Source organism: Marmota monax, unplaced genomic scaffold (genome assembly GCF_021218885.2).
Source record: "Marmota monax isolate L192 unplaced genomic scaffold, Marmota_monax_Labrador192_F-V1.1 WCK01_AAM20220418_F8-fsc00136, whole genome shotgun sequence".
Taxonomy (NCBI): domain Eukaryota; kingdom Metazoa; phylum Chordata; class Mammalia; order Rodentia; family Sciuridae; genus Marmota; species Marmota monax.
The window spans coordinates 80765-93669 of NW_026693905.1; the positions used below are offsets into that span (position 1 = coordinate 80765).

The 12905-nt window shown below is 35.2% G+C and overlaps 1 protein-coding gene across 1 annotated transcript in view; it reads left to right on the forward strand.

Annotated features, from left to right (window-relative positions):
* Positions 1-12905, forward strand: part of Bard1 (BRCA1 associated RING domain 1) — a 74397-nt gene that overhangs the window by 19017 nt on the left and 42475 nt on the right. The window contains exon 4 of the mRNA XM_046462931.2: positions 6698-7659. Coding sequence (XP_046318887.1) covers positions 6698-7659 — 962 coding nt within the window. The remainder of the gene's footprint in view (positions 1-6697; positions 7660-12905) is intronic.

The window sequence follows — 12905 nt, forward strand, 5'->3', positions numbered from 1 at the left end:
TATGTTAATTCCATGTACAAAGCTTTTTAAAATTTTAATGTAAATTGCATCATTACAAGTTTGTCTACTTAAAGTCCTCCCAGAATATACTGGCCTTTAGGAGTATGTGGGATTTTTTTTCTGGGAGTATATTCCTTTATTTCCTTGTAGTTTATCTCGTTGGTACATTTAATGCAGTCCTCTGTGTTAGTTTATCTAGTAAGTACTTTTAAAACTGAAATGGTAATAAGGTATACCATATAGCAGCTAAAAGGAGACAGTAATTGCAAACAAATGATGTCAGTCCTTTTTATATGAAAATGATCTCATTATAAGATAAGGGTGTTAGATTAAGTGACTCTTAAGGTCTAGCTCCAAAATTGTATAATTCTGTTAAATCCCGTGCTGAAGATGATGAATTAAGTGGAATGGTTAAACATTTCTCACTTTTTCTCTGTCTTTTTAAAAACCATGTAGTTCACAATTTATCATCCAAATGAACCTTGTTACTTGCATTTACTATAAAATATATAATTACTGTAATTAAGGTGGGTAATTAGGAAGAACTTGTCAAATCATGGACATAGTGTATGGTATATTGAAGATAAAGAAGCCTGATTTATAGTAATACTTGCTTAAATCAGCTTCCAACAGATTTTTCTTGGTTCAGTGTACATTAAAGAGAAGAGGTTGTCTTTCATATTTTTCTGATGGCCATTTAGGGATAATTTTACCTTATTCTTTATAACATAATCTGCTTTGTACTAATAGAGTAAAATTTTAAAGTTTTTATTTTCCCTTGAGCCTCATCATATTAAATTAGACCTTGCAGGTGCTGGTTGAGTTTTATGAAACATGTTGGTGTTGGTAACATTAAAAAAAATGCTTTGATCAAGCTTTCATGGGTTCACAGTTTTCCAATTTAGAGAGAGATGCCAGTCTTTCTGGAGTGATTATATAATGTTTCATATGTGCAGTAACTTTTTGTGATAGATGAAGATGAGGGCCTGAATAGCTGTGTTGCTGTTGTTTTTTAATAACACTAAATACTTCTTATAAAATAATCATTCTTCAGTGAAGGTGTTAATGTTATACAGATGATAAGGAAAGTACTTTCCTTTGATTTTTTTAATAAGGGACTAGTTAGTCAAAGAGATTTCTCAACTTTTGTTGTGAAACTTATAATAGAGAATAATTTGAAAGGCACACAATGTACATCATTATAATCCTTTGATGTGGATTAATGATAGTAAGTCACATTTTTCTAATTGCTTCTCTTTTCTATAGTTTTATTAAATTTTAAGAAAAAACTTGGCCAAGCAGCTCCTTAGTAACATGTGCATCTCTGTTCCTGTATATTTTGAGGTGTGCTCTGAAATATTTAAATTCAGAGAATAGAATTCTTTTAAATGTCATCATTAAGAAATTTGCTGTGTAGAAAAAGGACCAATATTTTTCTTTATGAAATTAATATGATAATTTATCATGCTTAGAATCCTTCGCCCATAAAAACAGTTATAGCTGTTAATTGTATGATTTATATTCTGGTGGTAGTATTGTAGTTGCTTTTTACAGTTTTATCTTAGATAATGCTGTGTAAAAGTCACCAATCAGCTGTGGCCCTTGCTTAGTTATACCAAATTAGGTAATTAAAATCTTTTGAGCAAAGTTATTATTACAAAATGATCAATAAAATTATTGTGTTTGTATACATTGCAGAAATAGATACTCTTGTCATACATTTCTTTATAAGTTACGAAATATGTATATCTGATAATGAAATGTGTTTCCTTTTTAGATTTAGTGTTTTTAGTCAGTTGAGTGTGTTAGTACACTCGTAAACCTTAATTTTCTTTTAAAAACTCAATTCTGCATTTTGTAAGATTATAAACCTTGAGGACTTTGGGATTTGACTTATTTTTATTGAAAATGTTAACATCTGTGTTTAAAGAAACAAATTTTAAAAGACCAAATACAGGCTTTTACAGATTACCTGAAGGTTAACCTTTAAATCTTTGTAATCCTGAGTCTGTCTTTAAAAGTAGTCCTGGTAACATTTCCTTTTGACCTTTCCTCTAGTCTTGAGATTATATCAGAAATGGCTTGGTTTTCAAATCCACTTAGTAGTGCAAAGAAAAGACCTTGTTGAATTTAGATGTAAAATCACATTGTGAACGGATGCTTCATTCTGATTGTTTTAGTTCCAAGATCCTGTCTTAGTAACACTTTGTGGACCATATGATGTTCAACTATGATATAAAAAAAAATATTTGAGCTGGCACTGTGGTACATACTGTAATCGAAGCCACTCAGGAGGATTGCAAGTTCAAGGCCAGCCCTGTGCAACTTAAAACCCTGTCTCAAAGATATACATACATATATATATATATATATATATATATATATATATATATATATATATATATATAGGCATGCAGCTCAGTGGTAAAGTACCACTGGGGTCAATTCCTAATACTGCAATCAATCAATCAGTAACCTGATAGAAAGGTTAGGAGGGTCTTTCCTTATTTAGATACATACTTCTGCATCTAGGTGAGTTATTGGTTTTCTGTCTTCAGTGAAATGCTTCCTTTTCACCAGAAGGAAGTAGTCACTGTTTGGGAGTATACTTGTTTTTTTTTTCCCCCTTCCGGTTAGGTAGGGATCAGGTTTGAAATTTCTGCTGAGTTAAAGAGTAATTATCTATTTCTCAAAATCAAATATTTTTCATTTCTTCTTACCTTTTACTTGGTAAGTCTGTATAAAGATGGAACTTTTGTACTCATGGATTATGAGGTAAAAGACATAAGACAAAAGAAGTGACTTTGAATTTTATATAAATTGAAACAATCTTCTGATATGGTAATAATTTTTTTTTTTCATGGTATTGTGCATTGAACCCAGAGGCACTTTACCACTGAGCCACATCTACAGCCCTTTTTATTTTTTATTTTGATACAGGTTTTTTTTTACTAAGTTGCTTAGGGCCTTGCTAAGTTGCTGAGGTTGATCTTGAACTAGTGTTCCTGTTTTCTCAGTCTCCCACTTTGCTGGGATTACAGGCATGTGTCACTGTGCCTAGCTGGTGTATTAATAATTTTAAATTGGTAAACAATAAAACCATGGGGTTCTCAAATAAAGAGTGACTGGAAGGAAATAAAAATATATGATAATGATAATATACTTTGTAGTATTTCTAGACATGAATGTTTATACTTGTGTTTTGTTTGTTTTTTGCAACTGTGACCAAAAGACCTAACAACAACAATTTTAGAGGAAAAGTTTATTTGGTACTCACAGTTTCAGAAGTCTCAGTTCATACAGCAGCTGCACTGCTCTGGGCTTGAGGTGAGGCAGAACACCATGAAAGGGAAGGGTATGGAGGAGGAGAGCAGCTCAGGACATGACAATCAGGAATCAGAGAGAATTCTGCTTACCAGGGACAAACTATAAATCCCATGGCAACACTTTCAGCCACATACAACTTACCTACAGTCATCACCCAGTTAGTCCTATCAGTAGGTTAATGCACTAATTAGCTTAAGGCTCTCCTAACCAATCATTTTACCTCTGAACTCACACACACACATACACACACACACACCCATACTCCCCCCCCCCCCATTTAATTTTAAATTTTTTATTTTTTGGTACTGGGATTGAACCCAGGGGCACTTAACTGCTGAGGTGTTTTGTTTTGTTTCATTTTTGAGATAAAGCCTCCCTAAATTGCTTAGGGCCTTGCTAAATTGCTGAGTCTGGACTTGAATTTGCAATCCCTTCTGGGATTACAGGCATGAGCCACCTTGCCTGGTTGTACATTTGCATTGAGCTTTGGGTGGATACCTCTTATATCTAAACCATAATAATGAGAACATTGAAAAGAGTTATTCTCAAAAAAAAAATTTTAAATTAAAATTATTTTGAGTCTTTAAAGTAACGAAAGTTCTTAAGAATAAGCCCATTTGAAAATTTTACTTAGCACATTCCACACAGAGTGGCTGCTATTAGTCCTTTAGAATGAGGTGCACCAAGTGTGGCTGTTTGCATTTTTCTTAAAGAATCTAATGTTTAGAACTCCGTTCTATTAATTTTTTTTCTTTTTGGTTCTGTAATGTAGGAGTTTCTTTTTTGTTTGTTTGTTTGTTTACAAAATTCTTGGCTTGAATGAGAAATGACATCTGAGGAGGAAAACATGTCAAGTAATTTCCTTTTAAAATTCTTAATAGGACACATAAAGCATATCCCAAATGCTGCTAAAAATATATGCTTTACCACTGAGTTGCAACTGCAGCCTTTAAATTAATTCTAATGTCTCTTATATAAATACTTTTCAATTTTGAAGAGGATATCAAATAATTTATTCATCAATATATACTGGGCATTATCCTTGTATTCACCACTGTGCTGCCTGACCTGGGTTGATTTTATGTATGTGAATATGGATGGGAGGGGCAGGAAGAGTGACTTCAAGGAAAAAAGAAATTCGAGGGGTTTTGTTTGTTTGTTTGTTTTTGTGATACTGTTCATTGAACACAGCACCTTGTGCTTGCTAGGCAAACATTCCACCACTGAGCTATACTCCAGCCCCAAGAGATTTTTTTTTTTTTAAAGAAAATTAATTGTATCAAAGGCAAAAACAAAGTAAGACAAAAAGGAAGTTGGCTGTCAGAATCAGAAAAGTGGGTGGTTTGTACAATTTGTTGGATAGGAAAAACTTTTACTATACTCTTTTAGGCACAAATTTATTCAGTAAATTTATCACATTTTTTGAGACTTATCCCTAATACTCTAAACTTACAGATTTTAACCCTGTCATTTTACATAGATTTCTATGTCTTTTCATTCTCTATTAGAACCATAAAGTGTATGAAGGAAAAATTTCCTCTCTTCTCTACCATATCCCTAGTGCCTAGAATAATGTCTGGCATATAGTAGATGCTCAAAATATTTAATGAATGAATGAATGGGTTTTTTTCAATCTACGAGGCATTGTGGATCTCATTCCAACCCAATGCAAAGAAAGGATATATTTTATGCTGTAGAAGCAGTTGAAGAAGTTCTATTACTAATTTGCTGAGTCTTTTTTATTAAAATTTTTTTAAACACTTTATTTTTGTAGAGCAGAGTTAGTTTACGGCAAAACTAAGAAGAAGGTGCAGAATTCTTATATCCCCTTTGCCCCCATTCATGCAGAGTCTCCCTTATTATCAACATCCACTAGAGTAGTGTTGTTGCTGTAATTGATGAACCTATGTTGACTCATTATTCTCAACTAGTCTATAGTTTACATTAAGGTTTACTCCTTTTTTTTCATTCAAAATTATTTTACTTGTTAAAATTGTACATATTTTGGTGGAACTGTGTGATAACTCAATATATGTATACAATGTATAATTTTCCAATCAGGATAATTTGTATGTACATTTTCTTTAACTTGTATCATTTCTTTGTTTTAGGAATTTTTCAGTCCCTTCTAGTTCTTCATGAAATATATCACAAATTTATGTCAGCTGTAGTCACCCTACTGTGCTGTAGAATATTAGATCATATTCCTCCTAATAGTATCTTGATACCCTTATCCAATTTTCTATCTCTACACCTCTACCCTTACTAATTCGTAGTGACACTCTTATACTCTCTACTTCAATAAAATCAACTTTTTAAAAGTTATTCATGTGAAAGAGAACACATATTTTTTTTAATACCTGGCTTATTTCACTTAACATAATATTCTCTAGTTCCATTCATATTTCTACAAATAACCATATCTCTCTTTTTTTAAAAAAAAACAAACAACTGAATGATATTCCATTGTGTATGTATACTGTACTTTCTTTATCCATTCGTCTGTGGGTAGACACTTCTTGGGTGAATCTATGTCTTAACTATTGTGAATAGTCATTTCTTTGTTGTACTGATTTGATATCCCGTGGGTATATACCCAAAGGTGGAACGACTAGTTCATGTGTTAGTCTAGTTTTAGCTTTTTTTTGGTACCAAGTCTTCAAAAGAAAAAGAAGGAATTATGTTGAATTTTATCAAATTTTTATTTCTGTATCTATGGAGAACGTCACATGATCTTCCTTTAGTTTGTTGATATAGTAAATTATATTGATTGATTTGCAATTTTTTAAAAATTAAACACTAATTATTTTCTGCTTATTAAATCCTACATCTGTCCTTTTCTTCTTTGCTTTCGTTTTCTTTTCTTTCCTTTTCCTCCCCCACCTCCCTCTTTCCCTCCCTTTCTTCCTTTCTTTAAGTATTAATTTGAGACAGGGTCTTGGTAAGTTGCTGAGGCTGGTCTTGAACCTGTGATCCTCTTGCCCCTGTCTTCCACATCTCTGGGATTACAGGTGTTCACTTCCACACCCAGTTGTTTCTTTCTCTATTTTATGAGTGTATTTCCCTCCATATCTTTTGTCACCCTCTGTCATACTATATATTTCACTTATTTTTCTGTCTCCCTTCAGTTCCATGTTGAGTTCTCGCTTTTCCTCTAGTTTCTACTATGGTGTCTACCACAAAGAAGGATTTAGCAAATGCTTGTTGAATGAGCGTCTGCCTTCTTGCAAAGAGTCCATAGTCTAGGAGTGAGAAAGAGGTACACAAACACAAATGTATGTACCTTAGAAGAACTATAAACAAAATTCTTTGTTAGCTCAAGATGGGAAAGGTTAGTCTCTATAACAGATCTTTTTCTTTTTTCTATCAGATTTGAAAGATGATACATCTAGAACAAATATATTCAATGATTCGGAAAACAAGAAGAATTCAATAAAGATGTGGTTTAGTCCTCGAAGCAAGAAGGTCAGATATGTTGTGAGTAAAGTTTCAGTGCAGACCCAGCCTCAAAAAGTAAAAGATGATAGTACTCAGCAAGCCTCAATGTATGAATTTGTTTCTTCAAGTCCTCCTGTAGTTGTTCCTAAGAGGGCTAAAAAGGCTTCTACAACATCTGCAAAGAAGCAAAAAAAGAAAACTTTAGCTGAAATCAACCAAGAATGGAATTTAGAAGTGGAAAAAGAAGCTGGTGAACTTGACTCCAAAGAGGAATTTAAGGAAAGGGTCGTATCCTTCTGTAGCTCACCATCAGTTATCACTAGTCCACAGATAAATGGTGAAATAGACTTACTAGCAAGTGGCTCTGGAACAGAATCTGAAAGCTTTGGAAGCTTAACTGAGGTCTTTTTACCATTGGCTGAGCATATAGAGTCTCCAGACCTTGAGGGGAAGAATGAGGTGACTCCTGAGGAGAAAGAGGTCACTGACAGTGATCTTACAACTACGGCAGCTTTGGTCTCCTGTCTCCCTGGCAAACGTGGGTGTTGTCGCAGGTTGTCTGGCTCGATGTCTAAGAGATGTAAAAGCAGCATTCCAAGCACCAGTGGAGATTTCGTTAAGCAAACAGTTCTCTCAGAAAACATCCCATTGCTTGACTGTTCCTCCCCACCTCCCAGCAAACTTAAAGGGGATGACATGACGAAGAGGAAAAACAGTAATACATCAGATGAGTCCATTAGCCTTTCACCATGTACACCACCATCTACACTGAATAGTTCAAGTTACAGACGGATGATGTTGAGTCCCTCTGCGATGAAGCTATTGCCTGGTAGCTTTATGGTTGGGAAAAGAAACCATAGAGGAGAAACTTTGCTTCATATTGCTTCTATCAAGGTAGGATGGTTACTCTGAAGTGCAATCTTGGAGTGAAATTGTGTAAGCCAGTTTTTTCTGTTTCTATAACAAATACCTGCTGTAATCATCTTACAAAGAGAGGTTTGTTTTGGCTTTCAGTTTTGGAGGTTTCAGTTCAGGACCAGCCCCAGTGCTTTGGGCCTGTAGTATTATAGCATGGTGGGAATGTGTGGTGGAACAGAGCTTTTCACCTCATGGCTGGGAAGTGAAAGAGGAAGAGGAAGGTGCTGTGGTCTCACTGTCCCCTCTGAGAGCATACCCCTAGTCACCTAAAGATTGATTGCTCACTAGGCCCCATTACTCAAAGTTTTCATCACCTTCCAATACTATCACACTGGGGACCAAGCCTCTAACACATGGACCTTTGGGGGACATCAAAGACCCAAACTATAGCAAAGACCACCCTTAAGGCAATTTCTTTGGGGTTTGTGAAAAACATCCTAAGTTTACTAGGATATTACTGCAGATACCATACTTCTTCAGAACTGGGGAAGTGAAGTTGACAGGGACTGATCCTTGGGTCTGGGAAGTATGATCTTATATTATAGGAGAAAACTAGTATTCAAATATTGCAGCTTCTGCTTTGCCAAGTACTTTTGCTGTTGTCTGGTTCTGTTTTCATCATCTTGTTTAACCATTCCTCCCAAGCTTTATGAATATAGACAATAGCTAAGTTATTGCTAGCAAGATGTTTTTACCTAGCAAAAGGGCTGGAGGCTGTGTGAGAGGGGACAAGCTTCTGTCTCTGATGCTCCTTGTGGGCCCTGCCAAAATCTGGAACATTGAAAGATGTATATTTTTCAAGTGACCCTGGGCATTTGACTATCACAAATGACTCTATAGGTGGGCATGGTGATGTATACTTAATCCCAGTGACTTGAGAGGCTGAGGCGGGAGGATCCAGGCTAGCCTGGGCAATTTAACAAAACTTTTTCTCAAAAAATAATATGTACTGGGGATGTGGCTCAGTGGTAAAGCACCTTGGGGTTAAAGTCCTAGTATCAGAAAATAGAACAAAAACAAACTTCGGAAGTTTGCCACAAAGGAGCTACCTGTGCCTCACAGTCAGCCATTTCTTTTACTAGCCATTCATCAAATTAATTTTCTAATTATTGCCTCAGTACCTGGGATGGCAGTGCTATTCTTTGGAACCTGGACAGCTTTCTGAGAATAAGGTGCACTTGTGTTGACACAGTACTGCCCATAAAAGGGGATAGTAAGCTCAGTAGTCTTATAGACTGCTCTGATTTGTTGCAAGTAAGTGATAGGAAAAATAATGTGTGGAGCTTAGTCCTAAATTAGAAGAGCTCTTATGTTCTTTCAGTAACTTCACGTGGAAAATTCATGAAATCGTTAGATGGATAGAGAACTGTGGGTGGTGTAGACGGAATCCTTTGGAGGTTCCTAAACATGAAGCTGGTGGGCAACATAAAACATCTGGGAAAAACAAGCTGTGGACATTGAGTATGCCCAGCAGTTCCTGTATTTTTGTGTGGAGAAAGGGAAAAGCACAAAATGAGCATTTCTTAATTGTTTTTCTTCCCCTTTACTTTTATATTAATGTAGACTACTCTGTTACTGTTGCCCTTCAGGGGCTGGGTGAAGGGGACCTGCAAATCACCATGTTAGGGATCTCATTCTTTAGACAACTCAAGATTTTTGACATTTACTATGTTTAGGTTTTATTTTTGCGAGGCATGACTTATAAAATCAGGATTTTGGGGGGGGTATTGTTTTCATATGTATGCATATTATATCTATGCACATGATCTATTATAATCTTAATGTTACAGTGTTATCAGTGCTTCATAGACATAAGTAGTTACTGTAATAGTATTTTTTTGTTCATTTTTCTTACCAATAGATATGAATGTAACCTACTTTAGTTTGTGTTTTGCATTTTGGAAATTTTCAAACCACCAGGCAAACATCCACTTAGGTTAGTAGAGAATTTTTCTTCTGATTCTAAAAATAATTTTTCTTTATTAATGAGGGTATTCTGAGCCTAGGGTCTAGGCTAGGCTAGGTTTTGGTACCTCACCCCCCTCATTTTTTTTCCTTTGTGTGTGTGTGTGTGTGTGTGTGTGTGTGAGAGAGAGAGAGAGAGAGAGAGAGAGAGAGAGAGAGAGAGAGAGAGAGAGAGAGAGACTGGGGATTGAGCCCAGGGTTGTTCACAACTGAGCTACATTGTCAGCCATTTTTTATTTTGAGACAGAGTCTTACTAAGTTGCCCAGGCTGGCCTTAAATTTGAAAAGTTTCTGAATAGCTGAGATTACTGGTGTGTTCCACTGCACCCATTTTAATAAACCCTTTCTTAAGGAGGTAGAGTAAATATTTACAGCTTTGTATGCCATGTGGTCTATGTCATGACTGATCAACTCTTCCATTCTAGAGCAAAAGCAGCCATGGACAATAATATATAAACCAATTAAACATTATACTCAAAGTCAGATTGGCCCACAAGCCACAGTTTGTGTTCTTTTGGTCCAGGCGTGGAAAAAAGCTACAATAGAATATTAAGATAGGGAAAAAATAGTGGTATGATCCTGTCTTTGTGAACTTTCTTTGTTGATATGTTCATGATTGATTCGTGTGAGTTTTGTCAACTTACTTAGAATCTTACTAGAATTAGATTTACCCATTTTGTTCTTTTGAACTTAAATTATTAAATGCTGTTTTTCTTATAAGTTGGAAGGCTCTGATACAGTACATAAAGTCTGTTCATTTCTATTGTTTTAAAATCATGAATTAACAATAGTTTTTTTTTTGTTGTTTTGTTTTTTTCATTACTGTAAACAGAATGCATATCCCCCACCTAAGTTTGATCTTCAGTGAGACATATGCTTGGGAAAAACAATGGATTTGTCATTATATTTATTCTTGTAGAAAAATATTTTCATCTTATTCTTATCCTGATTGTCTCATTTGTAGCCGAGAGTGACCAATCTGGGTGTACTAGAAAACCAAATATTGTAATTCTGCTATCTCAGTTATGTTTTTTACCCACCTACTTCAGAAAAGGATTTGAAGGGGCTTTAAAGTTAAAGCTACCATAAAATGGAACAGGGAGCAGGGAAAAAGGAAAGAGTTGCTACTGCATAATGAATTTAGATTTGGTGACTCTTAAGGCAGCCAAAGGAAATGAAGGAAAGTAGCAGGTTTTGTGTTGTCAAAAGCTAAGGTTTTTCTTGGTGCTTGTTTTTCCCTAAAGCATATTGGTAGACTTGCAGTTTTCATAGTTATATGTAGTTCTCTTGGGTTCAGGAGGTGTGGTTGCCTGTGCATACTTGGTATGTGTATTGAGAGGGCACAGAATGTAGTAGGTGTACTATTATGTTGAGTTGTTTAGGTTCCTCTGCTGCAATTAGGACTTTGTAGAATGATCTCTGAACTTGGGAATCTTATTAACATTAACATTCTTTAATATCTTGTACCAAACTTATCTCTAGGCATCATGTTTGGCATTACCCTTTGTCTTTTTTCTCTGATCACTTGTGTTAGCTTTCTGTATAACAAGCTTTAGTGACTTAAAACAGTGCAAATTAATTTTTTTACAGTTCTTTGAGTCAGAAATTTGGTATCAGTCTCATCAGATTAAAATGAGTCTGTCAGTTGTGTTACCAGAGGCTTTAGTGAATGATCTGTCCCTTACTTATTTGGGTAGTTGGCAGGAACTGCAGAGTTCTTGGTTTCTGGCTTTCAACTGAAGGCTGTTCCCAGGTTCTAGAGTCTGTCAAATTCCTCAGTTGGTGGTATTCTTCCTCTGTCTTCAGATCCAGCAATAACAGGCTGAGTCCTTACATGCTTTTTCTGATGTAGCCAGGAAAGGTTCTGTGCTTTTAAAAGACTGATTAGATTGGGGCCACTAGCACAGATGAATCTCCCTTCTCAAGGTCACATTGCAGTGTTACTTTTCTATGTAAGCTAATATATTTACAGGTATTGAGATTTAGCATGAAGTCATTTTGGGGAACAACACCACAGAGTTAGCTCCCTAATTTCTTGCACTGCTTTCCTATTATATTTGCATGACAACTAGAGTAATCAGAGAGTCAAAACTTGGCTTCTCTGCCCACCCCATAATTCTATAACCCTCTTTTTATATCATTATAACCCATGTTCCTATTTGAATATCTGTCACTTATACCTAAAATGCTGTTGAAAACATAATGAGAGATTGATTAACACTCATATTGTTCATTCTTTTGATTTAGTAAAACATAAAATACTAAGAATATAAAGAAAATTTTCCATTTTCTATTATGTGATGACAGTAGTGCGTGGGAATTTGTAAGTACTGGAGTCAACATCGCTGTCATCCCAGGTTCTCTGGCACAGATTCTTAACATGGCCATAGTTACTTGTAAATCATGCCACAGCACTGAACAAGTGAGATAGAATGGCTCAAAGCTGGCATGCCATGATGTATTTGTGAACCAGACATAATAGATTATATTTTGAAGGCAACTTAAAGGCATGGTCTGCTTAAACTATAACAAAGCTGGTGGAGATCTGCTTAGTAGAGCTGAGCAAATCCCTAGGGAGGTGTCTCCTTCAGGGTTTGACTTTGAAACTCACTATACTAATAAGTCACATCTTTTTTATATGTCCTGCATACTAGCTTCATGAGAAAGTAAAGGACATGAAAGTAAACTGGCATTTATGATATGTTCACGATTTTAATTTGTGGAACACCTTGGAGTCAGCATTCACGTCTTCCAGTGAGTCTCCCACCATTCATGTGCAAGTCTGCTTTTATAATAGTAGTGATTTATTGTAATATTGAGTAGGTAGTCAGAATCATTTATGAAATTATTAAGTAAATTCTAAGAAGCTAGAGAAGTGTTTAACATTTTATAGTGCTATCCTAGATGGCTTTTTTATTTTTAAAACAACATCTCATTGCTAAAAGGAGAAGTTTTAGCTACCTGTCCAGTTTCTTTTTGTGGAAATGTTTAACTATGCTGGGTAAGTAATTTTTATTGTAATGTTCTCTACTGATTTTATGAAGATCTTTATTAGTGATATTTTAGAAGAGTTACCTTTGTAACATGGAAAATAATTTTGTTTGTATTTTTGGAAAGTTAATTTATATTGCTAAAATATGCACGTATCTGCAATATGTGAGAATATTTGAAGAATTTTTCCTTTCATTGAAAAGTTAGCATATAAAAATTCAGTGGACACATTCTCAGCCTTTAAAGTATTACTTGAAAATACCAAA